Source organism: Parambassis ranga, chromosome 2, assembly GCF_900634625.1.
Source record: "Parambassis ranga chromosome 2, fParRan2.1, whole genome shotgun sequence".
Classification (NCBI taxonomy): domain Eukaryota; kingdom Metazoa; phylum Chordata; class Actinopteri; family Ambassidae; genus Parambassis; species Parambassis ranga.
In genome coordinates this window covers 8,515,821-8,531,354 of record NC_041023.1, presented here as the reverse complement: position 1 = coordinate 8,531,354, position 15,534 = coordinate 8,515,821, and the positions used below count along the sequence as shown (strand labels likewise).

Sequence of the window (15,534 nt, the reverse complement as noted above, 5' to 3'; positions counted from 1 at the left end):
CAGACCTTAGTTTACCAAGAAAGCACTTCCAGAAGTTTCCAGGTTTATTTCCTGGCCAGTTAAGCTGCTCGTCCCGCAGTCATGTGAAATGTTGAGACTTTTCTTTGCCACACCCAACAGAGAACATTTCACCATGTCAGAGGTTTGGAAGGGACGCTTCTCTCCCAGCAGACATAACTATTAGGGAAACATTCCTGCCCCAGAACCCACATGCAAAACACACACCAATCACAAATTCTGTTAAAGATTCAATAAAGGTTTGACAAGCTGAAGAGCAGTCAGAGTGGAAAGATTCATAACACGAAGAATGCAGAGTTAATGTGGCTTTTTAGACCAAATACATTCATTTTCATCGTGTGGCTCTGGCTTCACATGTGTTTCCATTGTCCTGATGAGGGGGGGGGGCTGCAGATAACATCACATTTTCCTGCTGGACTTTCTTCTTCTTTCTTTTTTCCGCCCCTCTGAGCTTTCCCACAGCAGCTCCAAGCTCCACGCCACTGACGCTACGCTACAAGGTGCACTGATTGGTCAGAAAGCTCCTTCTACTCATTCAAAAGGCTTTGTCCATGAGGACCATGGGGAGCAGGTTTGAAGCTTAAGGTTACTCTGGGTGATTTGGAGACGCTCCTGTATGTAGCCCCGCCTTGTGTGGAGTTGTGTGTCATTGTTGTGTACATTTTAGAGGCTCTGAATGGTTGTGCGACGGTATGTTTCTTCTGCACATTGTATTCTTTAATATAATTCTAATGATGATCAGTCTGCCTGGTTTCTGCCACACGCCCTCTTTCCATGTCTCCAAGTTGAGAAACGCTCATGATCTGTGGGCAAAACAATAGCGGCATTTCACAGGGCACAAACAGCCTCCCCCTCAGCTAACTATTTCAAAACCTGAAGATGCCATTTCATAACGGCTCACCCCCTCCTGAAGCCAAATGCTGGGATAATCATAGCCACATAGGAACAAGCCGACACAACCTGAAATTCCTCTGTCACTGTGACTGCCCTGGACAAACAGATCCTGACTCTACTTGTCAATCACCAAACATTGTTGTCATTTGCTTGCAAACACTTGAAGACAAACACACACACGGAAATGATGTTTGAGGACAAACCAGGGCAAGATAAGACCTGCTCGAGAGAATAATCAGTCAAAACTGTTTCATTGCTGTGTGTCAGTTATCAGTCATGTTGTGTTTGCACACTAAATTAGAACATTACTCAAGACTTTAATGACAAACGCGTATTTTCAGCCAAAAATACATTTGATTGAATTGTCACCGCAGGCATGTCTGAGTAAACACAGACGTCCACACGGACACACTGACAACACTAATGGAGGACTCTGCTTCCTATAGCATGGTGATGAAGTAAGGAATGTGGCAAAGAGAGTCCACCCCCCTAAACAGCAGAAATCACAGAGGGCTGCTGATAGTTGCTCAGTTACAGAGGAAACAGAAAGGGTCCCACCCTGCTCACCTGCAGATTATAATGTCTTCATCAAGATAAGATGGAGGTTAGTGATGATGATGATGGTACATGTGGAGCTGTTTTGTGTTTCTTTATCTTCATGTGTTATCCGTCTGCAAATCTTTTCATCATACAAATGTTGGAGTTATTCTTTAATGATTATACATTTATTCTTATAAAAGTGTTCCTTATTTTCTGTATACGTGTCGTATCATGCATTATCTTCTGTAGCCAGCTTGCATGTAAATAGCTGGTAGACAGGTCACGGCGGGGGCAGTGGAGCAACTTTACCAAGAAACGAGAAGGAAGCACACCACGGTTTCGAGAAGGGTGTCAGTGAAGATATGAAAAGAGTGGTTTCGATACTGAACAAGATGTTTCCCTTTTCCCCTTAGTAACAATGTTGTAAAAATAGGGCACTCCTACATTCAATAAAAGGCAGGCGAGCCAGAGACCGTTTCAGAGTGGCGTGGGAGATTGTAACTGAGCAGTCTCTGGTCACTCTCCTTGCAAGTAAAAAGATATCTAACTCTCTGTGTCTCTTTTGTACAGGTTGTGTAATACAAATGTTTGGGGTTTGAACCTAACATTTAATTGGTCCTTCGAGCCGGATTCCAAGATACCTGACGATTCCGGCGCGTGAGGGAGACACCAGGAAAAGTCAGTGGCCACTGCATAAAGACCCTTTCCGGGACTGGTCTCTCCCTTACGAGTTGGGGTCCGATGGTTGACGGAAAGTCCAGGAGACACAGACGAGTGTGAGTATAGATTTCCTTAAAAAGGGGGAATGTGTGAAAGACGCGCGCAGTAAAAGATAAGAAGTACAAGAGGATGGTGAAATCCTCTGTGTGTTGACAAGAGGATAGTGAGATCCTCTGTGTGTTGAAAAAGTGAATAAAACCCTGACAATTCTAGACTCTATCAGGTCAAGTAAAAAAGTCCGCAGGAGGGTAGACTCCCCTAGTTTAAAACGACTAGTTAAATTCTACGTAGGTCAGCGGAACCTGTTTGGCAACTGTGTTAAAATTAAAAGTAAAAAGTGAAGTGCACGTTCGAACAAAAAGGTGTGAAAGTGAATGTGTGAATGGAAACATAATTACCACTAGGTAATTATATTTCATATAAAACAACAAGACTCAAATGGTGAGCCTTTGTGGATGCATGTAGGCAAGAAAACTCCACCTGAAAAGGTTGAAGTGAGTTTTACCACAAAAGGTTATTGATTGCCATCTTGTTGAAAGAAATCCAGTGATAGAATACAGCAGGTATTAAGACCCACTGGATCCAACATCTAGATCAAAATGGGGAAGGGGCAAAGCAAAACCCGACAAAAGTTAATTGATGAGTTAACTTGTAAAGATTGGAAAATATTCGAAATTACGAAACCAGAAGCGTTAAAACCATTACAAATATGAGTAGAAAAATATGGATTTTCAGGCAAATTACAAACCACAGAATTAAAAGCTTTGCAGGTAAAAATAAAAACAGAGTGTAAAGATAAAAAAGATAAAATGGATAAACACGGATTTGAGATGACTAAGGTGAGAGGAAAGCAAAACAGGAGAAACAGGAAAAGGAGCGGGAGGAGAAGGAAAAGGAGAAGGAGGAACAGGCATGTCGAATGATGTATCACAGACAGGAAGATAATGAATATGGCCCATATAGACATGTCAGACGTCAACTACAACAGGTAGTTGCACAAGTGGAGGATGAGGAAGGAGCTGCAGGCCTTCCTGTGCCTCCCCCTCCTTATGTAAAAAATGATAATAAGAAAAATTTGAGGTCCCAAGGCCCAGTGGGAGACTGGGATAAAAATTTAGGAGGAGACTTAGTGTCCCCAACAGCCCCTAAATGGGTTCCCCCATTTGATTCAGAAAGCCCACCTATTGACACGATGCCCTTAATAGAATTACCTAACCCCAGAGCAGGAGAGGAGGGCCAACCAAATACTGTCCGTGTGTTCAGAACATGGAACCAAGATGATGTTAAAAAGGCAGTGGCTGGCATTCCATCTCCTAAAACCGATGTAGAAGAATGCATTAGATTAATGGGAGGAGTCAGAGTGTCATATGGTCTAAATGGAGGAGAAGTCCAGCAGGTCTGGATGACTCAAATGGGACCAGAATGGCATCTGGTCAGAGGAAATTTGGACAACCAAACGGGGAACCATTTCGTGCAGACAGCCAAGACATACTAGACCAGGTGAATGCACTTCATGGGCGTTTGAGGGAGTAAGATGCAACATGCCACTGTTGTTTTCTAGGCAGAGATGCACTTACTGAACTTAAATTGGCTATCGTTCCTACTCCAAACGGAATGCAAATTCAAAGAATGTGTAAAGTTGTTGATGACACATACGTGCTTAGAGGAGCAGGGACACCATATTACTATTATTCATTGGACATTCCAAACAGGCCACCCATGAAAACGGGGCAACACCTGTTAGAAAGAGCCTCTGTAGCAGTGTCACACGTTGAAGATAAGATGTCTTTTGAAAATTTACACGTGACAATGTGGTTTACTGACCATATTAATGAGCAATACAAAAAGAGGTTGGATAAAGTAACTCCAGCCACACTGATAATGACAGAAGAAGATGGAGAAGCACATGACTGTCAGGCTTTAGCTGAAACTACTGCCAAATGTAGAAAAGATTTGAAAGATACACCACTTTCGACAGGAAAAGTAATCTTTGTAGATGGATCCTCTAAAAAGGATGCCATGGGAAAAACAAAAACAGGCTACACAGTAGTGACATTGACTACAGTATTAGAAGCAGAAACTTTACCACAGCACTATTCTGCCCAAGCAGCAGAATTAGTAGCACTTACAGAGGCCTGTAAGCTAATGAAAAACAAGTCAGTGACCATATACACAGACAGCCAGTATGCATTTGGAACGGTACACTCGTTTGCACAACATTGGCATAACAGAGGTATGGTAACGTCAACAGGAAAACCGGTCACGCATGCACAATTACTAGCAGAACTATTGCAAGCTGTGCAACTGCCAAAGCAAGTTGCAATATGCAAATGTCCCACTCACACACGGGGAACTGATACAGTCTCTAAAGGAAATGACTTTGCAGACCAAACAGCAAAAGCGGCTGCATTGAAAGAAATGAAACTCTGTGTGGTCTCAGAAGACCAAATGTCACACGACACTTTAAAAGACATGCAGCAACAATCGCCTGATGCTGAAAAAGCCATATGGACAAAAAATGGAGCAAAACAAACAAATGATATCTATGTATGACCTGAAAACAAACCAATCCTACCAAAAAAACTTATATAAATGGGCGGCTATATTGAGCCATGGATCAACTCATGTCTCAACAGGAGGGATGGTAGGACTGGTACACAGGACATATACAACCTATGGGTTTACTTCCTATTCAAAAAAAATTTTTGTAGAGCATGTTTAATTTGTGCTCGACACAATCCACAGGGAAACCTCAGGCCAAGACGAGGAAAATTCCCTACACCTCAATATCCTTTCCAAAGCATACATATGGATTTCATTGAATTAAATCAGAGTGAAGGGAAGAAATTCTGTTTGGTGATCATAGATGCTTTCTCCAAATGGATAGAGTTGTTTCCCACTAAAACACCTGACGCCCTAACCGTCGCTAAAGCTTTATGCAAAGACATCATCCCTAGATTTGGTATTCCAGAAACCATTTATAGTGACAACGGTTCACATTTCGTAAGGTAATCACTAAAATAGGTCAGGCTTTCCAGATTAACCTCAGAAATCACTGTGCGTACCATCCCCAAAGCGCAGGGTTAGTGGAAAGAATGAATGGAACTATTAAAAACAGATTAAAGAAAACTATGGATGAGACAGGACAACAATGGACACAGTGTCTAGACCTAGTGAAGTTACACATTAACATTACTAGCACAACAGGTTTAACTCCATATGAGACCATATATGGTAAACCTTACAGACTTCCTCTTTTTGATAACACATGGGAGACAGCAGAGGAAGTCACACTCGCAGATCACATGCGGAAGCTGTTTGAACACAGGCAGAAGGAAGCAAACAAAGAAACTGAAAACTCATCATCTGTCCCTTCACAGGAACACCTCGTCACGCTAGGTGATTGGGTCCTAGTTAGAAGCATCAAATGCAAACATTGGCATTCACCTAAGTGGGAAGGTCCATTCCAAGTACTGCTAACCACAGGCACCGCGCTCAAAATAGCGGAAAGATTAACCTGGATTCATCTCTCACACTGTAAGAAAGTTCTAAATTATCAACCCTCTGTGACGTCATAGGATAGTTGCTTCCCTGAGTAGGCTAGAGGACCTCAATAGGCACCCATAGACTAAAAAGGCCAGTTACAAAGGGAGTTATTGATAACAGATCTTAACTGTCTCAACTCTGGTGAAGATTGTACGGAAAGTCTAGTGGGGTGTGTAGGAGAGTCCTATAGGCAGTATGGAGTTTGGACGACGTCATAAGATTGTGTGTGGGATGTTAGGAGCAGCAGCGTGTGTGGTTTTGGTTTTTCTACTATTATGGTATGAAGACTCCTTAAATAGTAGAGTGTCAAAAAGAGCTCATCTGCTTATGATATAGCTACGGATAACCCTTGCAATACTACCACTATAGCTTCTAGCTGGTTCACACAACTATACTTACTGTCATAATGATGAATGATGCTTGGTACAGGAAGAAAAGAAGTGCAAGCATCAGTGCTGATCCGACCTATATTGATGCTATAGGAGTTCCCAGAGGAGTTCCAGATGAATACAAACTAGCTGATCAGGTTGCCACAGGATTTGAGTCTCTATTGTGTTGGTGGTGTACTATTAATAAAAACGTAGACAGAATCAACTACATCCACTATAATGTGCAGAGATTAGGAAATCAAACTGAAGCAGCACTCACCGCTGTCCATGAGCAATTGTCGGCTACCTCCCTTATGGCCTTCCAGAACAGAATTGCTGTAGACATGCTTCTTGCAAAAGAAGGTGGTGTCTGCACCATTTTCGGGGAACAATGCTGTACTTTTATTCCTAACAACACAGCAGCTGATGGCAGCCTCACAAAAGCAGTGGAGGGATTGCGTACCCTGAACCAAAAGATGAAGGACCATTCTGGAGTCGACACCACCGTGTGGGACAGATTTGGTGATGTATTTGGCAAGTATAAACAATTGGTGATGTCCATCATCATGTCTATCGCTGTATTTGCCGCTATTCTCACCTTATGTGGATGTTGTTGCATTCCCTGCATTAGAGCATTGTGCACTAGAATGATAACCACCGCCATAGCACCTGTTAGAGCAGAGATGCGGGAAGTGTATGCTCTGTTACCTTTTGTTGTAGAAAATCCACCGGAGGATGAGGATGAGGATGACGATGACGAAGACATGGCTGTCTTCCTACCTGACTGAGATGATCCATCCCTCTGAGTGTACCATTTAAACTGTCTAAATGACTACATAACTGAAAATCAAAAGAAGTGGTTATGCTAAAGATAAATTGATAGAATAAATGTATAAACAGGAGGGAAATGTTGGAGTTATTCTTTAATGATTATACATTTATTCTTATAAAAGTGTTCCTTATTTTCTGTATACGTGTCGTATCATGCATTATCTTCTGTAGCCAGCTTGCATGTAAATAGCTGGTAGACAGGTCACGGCGGGGGCAGTGGAGCAACTTTACCAAGAAACGAGAAGGAAGCACACCACGGTTTCGAGAAGGGTGTCAGTGAAGATATGAAAAGAGTGGTTTCGATACTGAACAAGATGTTTCCCTTTTCCCCTTAGTAACAATGTTGTAAAAATAGGGCACTCCTACATTCAATAAAAGGCAGGCGAGCCAGAGACCGTTTCAGAGTGGCGTGGGAGATTGTAACTGAGCAGTCTCTGGTCACTCTCCTTGCAAGTAAAAAGATATCTAACTCTCTGTGTCTCTTTTGTACAGGTTGTGTAATACAAATGTTTGGGGTTTGAACCTAACAACACACTACACAGAAGCTGCTCAGGTAGTGCAGCTCGTCCAGGATGGCACATCAATGAGAGCTGTGGCAAGAAGGTTTGCTGTGTCTGTCAGCACAGTGTCCAGAGCATGGAGGAGATGTGTCCAACATGTTCCACTATGGAATGAATGAAGACTTTCAACTGGAATGTTTTTTATTCATTGAGCTCTAGGAGGTGTTATAGAATACAATAGAAAAACTTTATTCATCCCAAGCTGGGTAATTTTGCAAATTATTTTTTTTTTAAGCAGTGTATTTACAGAATAAATTCACTGATTTACAGTAGAGAGAATAAAAAACTGTATCCAATATGAAGTAAAGGTGAAATCAGACAGTGTTTGGGGAAGCTCTGAAAAGGAATAAATATGTTGTGAGGAACTAAGACTAAAGTAAAAGAGAAGTGAGAGTGGAATGCTCTGATGTATTTCTATATTTTGAGTGAGGATAAAAAAAAAATCAAACAAAATGTCTCCCCTTCTTTTCTGGTTTTACAGGTACAGATATTTAAGATCACCTGGCAGGCATAGACAGATGATGGCGCTGCCAAGATGGCGTCGACCAGACTCTCCAACACAGAGCTTTAAAGCTGCTGTTCGGAAAACCTTTAGGTGACGTCACAGTAAGAGAAAAAAATGAATTTGTAGTTTTTACAACACAAATTTTAAACATTACAAGTAAGGAGTTGTTAATCAACCCTTAACCTCGTTAAACAATAGATGTAGATTTGATGCCGTAAAGGCCAATAATTTAAGGTGGTGTTTGAGTTTTACAGATGCTCTGACAGCCACGTTTGGATTCTTCTCTTACAGAGCTCCACAGGAACACTACACATCCACGGAGACATGTTGGAACTTAATGAATCCATAAGGAACACGATCCCCGGCATTCCCAAGCATTATAGGCCTACCTGCCTGCGCCCCACCTCACCTGCTCAGGGTGGAGGAGGGAGGGGGGGGGCAGCCTGGGAAAAACAAACTGGGCGGATGGGCTTCAATGATTGGATAACGGTGACGTTTGGATGGGAGTTGCAGGCTTATAAATGCAGCCATGGCGGAAAAAAAAGTCGTTTGATCCGCAGAATAACGGTCTGAGTCAGTCCTCGCAGGCAGACAGCGTCCTCTGAAAGCGCCCTCTGTGTTCCCATTACTCCACCATGAAGAGAATCATCCTGCTCTGTGCTGTCGCACTCTGCTTTGCAGTCGGTAAGAATAGATTTACTTATTATAGTCATTTAAAAAAAGTTTTAGACTTAAGTGGCAAATTTGATTTAAAAAAATCAACATTTTTCTGCATGTTTTTTATTTTATTTAATTTGTTATGTTGTTTGTTAGTTTGAGTTAATCTTTATATGTGACTTTGTCAGGGAGGATTTGTGTTTATTATGTGTGTGTGTTCATATTGGGTGTGTTCAGTCCTCTCACATTGGTGTACTATAATAATCATGGGGGCAGCAGCATCATAAAAACATATCATGCAAACAAATACAGACGTTTTATACACAGATGCACTGTGTAGAAGAGAAATAAACATACAAAGCTGTCAGGGTTTGACTGAAAGTTTGGGGTGAATGAGCGCGTCATGGATGAATGACTGGTCAGTGTCAGCTTATCTGCTGATGTTTATATATAATCATTTTCATGGTCAATGTCAGTGTAGCTCAAAGTCAAAGTTAATTTACCTTTCAAAGCAATAATGTCGCCAAATTAGTTAGTTAAAATATTTCATTTAAAATGAAGTTTGTGGATTAATTTGTATTAATTTATTTCAGGCCTTTGTGTCCTTTGTGCAGCTGATATATCAAATATGATTCACAGGATCCATGGTCTCCCTAACAGGGTGCGCTTATCCAAGGCTTACTCCTAATACTGTTATTACAGGGTAGGGTGAGGCAGCCTGTTTGTGCTGGCAGGGTGATTATTTGTGTTTTTTTTTCTAGGAACTAATAAGGAGTGAATCATGTCTCAACCTGCCAGCATATAGGCTACATGAGAAATTCCTTACCTTCAAACAGTTGAGGCTTTGCCCAGGTCTCAGGTTGCACTTGTTGTGCACAGGGCCTGCAGACGGAGGCAGTTTTACTCCCACTCCTCTTGTCTTTTTTTTTTCTTTTCTGTCTTTGTTTTCCATTACTATTGTCATTTGGGTCACTACTGCCCTTTTGTTTTGGTCTCCTGTTTCAACCCACACCTTTCCTGCAGGGGGTGATAATCCTCCCATATACTGCAGGGGCGGACATTTTGTTTTGTTTTTTGCGGGGGCCACATAAGAAAATTAAAGGGCCTCGGTTTTGTTTTTTCATAAATAATAATATTAATTGAGGACCACTGGCACAGTATCTACCTTTATAAATATACCCTTGTTACATCTTTATCATTATAAGACTTTTTGCATTTGCATTACTCCTCTGTCCTCTCCTCTCCCCACCCTGTGTGTGTGTGTGTGTGTCCATGCTTACTTTGAGTGTGTGTTGGTTGTATGTTGAAACATACTGCAGCAGGGAGGAGACGGTCTTCAGTCAAGAAATTGTTTGTGACTGATGAAGAATGATTCACAAATGCAGCTTAATCACACACTGCGGCTTTGGAAGTGACCAGGAAGGATGAATGTGTGCGGTTGTGTGTACTCTGGGAGAGGTTGGAGGACTCTTAAGTTTTTCCAAAATACTTATTTAGCATACTTCAGGGAGGCGGCCAAAGTACAGAGTACCACATATTGAGATTCATTATTGTTCATAAATAATGAAGAGAAAAAAAACTGGTCTAACAAGCAGACGAAGTTCATTATAATGTAATTAGGCCCTGGAAAAGAACCTGAATGTTAATATAAACATCCATATCTAACTGTTATCTGTGTGCGGTCTAGTGTAGCCTGCACAAAAACACTGAGAGCCACACCTGCCCGGAGGTATTTATCTTTGAGCTTAAAAGAAGCCGTATTTGCGTAGTTGTCTTCATGTTATGCTGATTGAAGAAGGCACCACGCCTGCAGGACATGATCATGTGACACATCTTAACGGCTTCGTCCTCCTCTTCCTTAACAGTAGATCACTTTTTCCTCCTCTGCTCAGATTATTAAGAGTGTTTATCAAGTCTGCAGTTTTAAGAATGAGCAGCAGGGGGCAGTATAAGACTGGCTGTTAACAGAAGTGGAGGAAACTCTTTTATCAGTGACACACTGAGCTCTGACATAATCCCCACTGTGGATATAAATACTTTGTGCATATAAAGCAAGATAACTGTGTGTGTTCAAGGCCATAAATCCATCTAAATTATACTGTATCTTAATAGCTAGTCAAATTAATAGACTCAGACTAAACTCTATTGATCCCTTTGGGATGACTCCCTCAGGGAAATTAAGTATTTATGTCTATTTATGATTGGTAAAATGTGTTTATGTCCCCAAATTAATTCATTTAAATCAACAAAAGTACAATGTAGCAGTAGAAGCCAAATACATCAAAATATTTTGCATTTATGTGACATTTTCTTTTAGATTTAAGTACCCATCATTTTTATAGGCGCTTTATCTGACCACAAATATACGAAAACAACAAAAAGTTTCTCGAGCACATCATTAGAATGTGATGTGAACTTGACGTGCAGTCTGACAAACGGCTCTGTGTGTACATGAGGGGTGAGGAGAGTGACGTCAGCTTTGACCCAGTCATACATAACTCAGAGTTAGTCACGTAGAAAGATAGGCAGAGGTGACACCTGATGTTTGTATAGTATGCAGTCTTCTCATGTTCTGCCCAGAGGCTCCGCTTTAAGGAAGCAGCCCAATAAGGAACTGTGTGTGATTATAGAAGATCATGAGGAGCCATTACACACTGAGACACTTCCCAGTGCAGTAACATTAGCTGTGCTGTTTTTATACTGTGACTCCACCTGCAAAACACGGAGTCATTGTGACCTGTGTTTCTGCTGCTGCTGTGTTCAAGTAACACCTTTTTTGCGTACGTTTGTTTGAGGAACTGGTCAGACTGGATTCCAGATGGCGGCAGGAGTGTGTGTGTGTGTTGGGGGGGTGCATCTCGTCTGCCAGCATTGCAGAGTGATGAAGTGATGTTGGGAGTGGCGAATCACATGACGTGCTGTGATTTAAACCTGAAAACAAAGTTTCCAAATGACTTCAACTCACTCACCTGAAAACAAAGATAAAGGAATAACTAAACGCACCAAAATGGATACTCTAGGAGGAAAATTAGTTGTTATTATTCAGAATTTCACTGCTTTGCTTGTTTGTACAAACACCTGAATGAGGATGATAACAGTAACGATCAGTAAAGTGGGCGCGTACGTGCTCGTAGCATTATAACACTGAACAATAGGTCAGGCACACAGTGTATTATTTGACCTGTGCACACCTGAACAAGCTTTTCTGCTTCTCCACATTGACCACGCCCACTCCGGCATTCCGACCAATCACACGATAGATCTCGGACCCGACCAAGAAAAGAGTTCTGTATGTTCCTGTATTGTGATATTAATGTTAATGAACCTGCATCTCTGCCAAATGTGTCAACAAAGAAATGAAGCAACAAACCCACTGTAATCAGAGCATTTTTGTTATTCAGACAAAAAACATCTAGATTTAAAATAAATTCTGTGTTAAGTTAAATAATTATGACACAATATGTAAACAGGACTAGAGAGACTTTATCAGAGACTAGAGAGATTTATATTATGATCCAAATTGCATCCTAACTAGGGTGTAACCGAAACCTGTGGGACAGGGTGTGGTGCTCTTTTGTTTATATAAAGGTATGTGTTCCTTTGTATCTTTTGAAATAACGAATTGAAATCATCCATGAAATTATCATTAAAATCAGACATTTTGATCAATTTGAAACTAAAAATCACAACACAATGGCACTACAGCCGTGCAGGATACAGACAGAGAGGAGAGCGGAACCTTCCACTCTCTCTCACTGTATATGCTCCTCTGTGTACTTTCAGCTGCAGTCATGAGACACTGAAACTGGAGCAACAGGTTTTTGTTTTTTTAATTAAGTGTCCCACAGTTCAGATTCACACGCTCCGAAATCAGCAGCATCATCATCAGCTGCTTCACTTTGAAGTAACCATGGCAACAGACGCAAGTGATCTTACTGATGGGAGCCGGTTCACACACATTCTAATTGTTAGGTCAAATGGTCCCTCTGAATTGCTTGTAGGTGTGAGTGTGACTGATTGTGTGTCGTGTTGCCCTGTGATGAACTGGTTTGATTCGAGCTGTATAACACAATGAACAAAATTTGGCTTTTGTTTGTTGCACTTACAATAAACAGCAAAGTCCCGCCCTCTCTGATGAAACATAAGTGTTTCTTTAATGACCTAATAGTTCTAGGAATTACTTAAATGTCCCTTTAATAATTTTATTTTAAATTACTTATTTTTACTCAAAATCCTTACAGCACACTTCAGGTTGTATGTAAGAATCTGGAAGGAGTGAAGTTTTATGTTTCTGGTATGTAAAGAAAAGGCAGGAATTCTCTCGGTGTGACAGCGGCAGCTGTGTGATTGATCTACTGTTAATGAGTTCTGTTTCCTTCCCAGCATAATTTCACCTGGGTGCGTCACTACGTGCTGTTTTTTAATCCACACGAAGTTCCGGTCTTTCCGTCTTGCTCATGTGACCTTAGTCTCCTATGTAACTTGGACATTTCCATGCTGACAAACATCCTTGTTTGATGACTACCATTTAAGTCCTGCCATCTGTGAAGGCGTTGTCTGCACAGCTCGCCTGTAAACAAACTTTAGTGTTTGCTGTTGTGCAAACTAGTGGTTTGGATTTTCAACACAGGGCAGCATTGTCGGCAGTCTGCTATGCTAATTTGTTTTTCTCTGTCTGGACACTATTAAGAGCTGTAAAGTATACACAAGTACACATGAAGGTGTAGGTGCAGGTCAAAGGTCAACCACTTGCCCCTGTTTTAATAGACTGGCTGAGTGGAGGGCAAACACTGAGACTGTATTTCACACTGTGAGAAGATGTTTTTATAGGTTCTAATGATACCCTGCTGCAAACCTGTTTACACTGATTCCACTCTTCTTTCTCATTTACCAAAATTCCCCCATATATCTCCAACCCTTCATCCTTCTTCTCTTGGTTTACATCAGGTCAAGCTCTGAAGTGCTACAAATGTGGCTTTGGCTTCGGGGACTTGTGCATAACCACTGAAACGACATGTGGAACAGGAGAACAGTGCTCTAGCGGTGTCGGGAAAGCAGGTAAGACAGTCAGCAGCTAAAAATCCAACCGGACGACATTCTGGTACGAGTCTGTCACCAGCTCTGACATAAACCCCCCCATCTGCATTCTGAAACACTCACTACTGTATGAACACAATGGGGGTGGCATCTGTATCAAAAGACAATGACGAGACCGTTTATTTTCAATGTGCTACAACTGATTATTTAGTCAGCTGTCCTTCAACCTGATCATTCAACAATAACATCAAGCCAAATGAAATCATGAACGTCATATATATATATATATATATTATACATGCATATATACATTTTAAGTGGCTACATAGTGGATAAACAGTTAAAACATCATGACTAAACATTAGAAATGCTCTGAAAATGATTGAAGGATGAGGTCAAAGGGTTAGCTAAGATGTGGTTGATATTGTTAAAACCCAGGTCCTGGAAATCAGGCTGATCAAGGCTCATAAAATAAATAAATAAACTTTTGAAAAGGTTTAGCTACTGCAGCCTGTCCTCACCAGGACCATTGTCCCTCTATAATGTACTAATGTCTTATCTACATATAAAACTCAGAAACTAACAACCACAATGAACGACACTGATTTGTGTGTCGTGTCATTCCTCAGCGGGATTTTTGGACATCAAGGACAAGGGCTGTCTAAAAGAGGCAGAATGCAACAAGACCAGCCAGTCGTCCTTAAGCATCGGCAGCACCAACGCCACTGTCTACACCATAACCCGGACGTGCTGTAACACCGATCTGTGCAACGCCGCCCCCGGGCTGCCTGGAGCGACCGGGCTCAGCCTAGTCCTCAGCACCCTCTGCGCTCTGTTTGTGGTCAACTTCCTGATTTGACAGGCGATGTGACAGCAGATGATAGGCGACACAAAGTGCCAACGTGAGCTGTTGTTTGTAACCACAAAGCTTTGTTTGGTTTTTTTTTGCCACATGGGTTTTGTTTTTACTGTGATTCTTGGTTTCACACACACGTTTTATCCATTAAAATCCATCCACTCTTGTAATTTTGTGTTTTTATCTGTGATCCCTCACTTCGCTGTACCAGAGTTAGAGTTAGTGTGTAACACAGGTGTGTCTTTAGCGGAATAACATGTTTGGTATTTTCCGATATCAGTTATCGGTCAGAGAGTGTGACTGTAACTTAAGGAAACAGTTGGAAACTTTAACATCCTCATATCTGTACATAAGTGCAGAGCTGGAGGTGCTTAGCTTAGTGAGAAGAGTGGGAACAAGGAAGCATGTTAACATGGAGAGTAAAACCTGACCACAGGAACCTGTAAACCTAAACTCTGCGCTTTAGTTAGTCTTAGTAAAGCTTTGGGACTGAGGATGTCTTGCTATTTCCCCTTATATCTGCCATATTTTTAAGTAGCCTTTTATTTATTTCTGTTAACCCTTTTTGATGCATATTATGCCATTACTCAGCTAATGTTATGTTAAACACAGCTCAGTCATTTCTGTATCTGATCTTAATATCATTTAATATCCCACATGAGCTGTGGAGGCTACAAACCTTTGTTTATCATGCTAGTTTTGAATGTATATAGACAGTATATATATATATATATATATATATATATATATATATATATGGGGTTAAGATGAGGTTTTACTGTTACATTTGTTATAAACTGATCATTCCTTCTTTAAAGTGGCACTTGTGGCAGTACGTCTGGAAAAAAAAAGAAAAAGAAACGACCTATCTGAATGTTTTTTTGTGAATCTGGTGACCATTCAAAATAAATAAATAAATAAATAAATAAATGTGGTGGGAAACGGCCTGCTGTGTGCTCGTCAGCTGGTGTGATTTGGTTTCTACCTTCACTGACCAACAGG

The 15,534-nt window shown here is 41.1% G+C and overlaps 1 protein-coding gene across 2 annotated transcripts; it reads left to right on the top strand.

Moving 5' to 3' along the window:
- The first annotated feature begins 7,494 nt into the window (after positions 1 to 7,494).
- On the top strand, positions 7,495 to 15,393 carry LOC114451269 (lymphocyte antigen 6 complex locus protein G6d-like). Of its 2 annotated transcripts, none has more exons than XM_028429852.1 (4): positions 7,495 to 8,072; positions 8,274 to 8,666; positions 13,587 to 13,697; positions 14,306 to 15,393. In XM_028429852.1, exons 2-4 carry the CDS (start codon positions 8,618 to 8,620, stop codon positions 14,533 to 14,535), a joined length of 390 nt encoding a protein of 129 aa, XP_028285653.1. In that variant the 5' UTR covers positions 7,495 to 8,072; positions 8,274 to 8,617; the 3' UTR covers positions 14,536 to 15,393. The 2 variants fall into 2 exon arrangements, with proteins under 2 accessions (XP_028285653.1, XP_028285654.1); XM_028429853.1 differs by having other exon boundaries at positions 7,495 to 8,083.
- Positions 15,394 to 15,534: the final 141 nt, after the last annotated feature.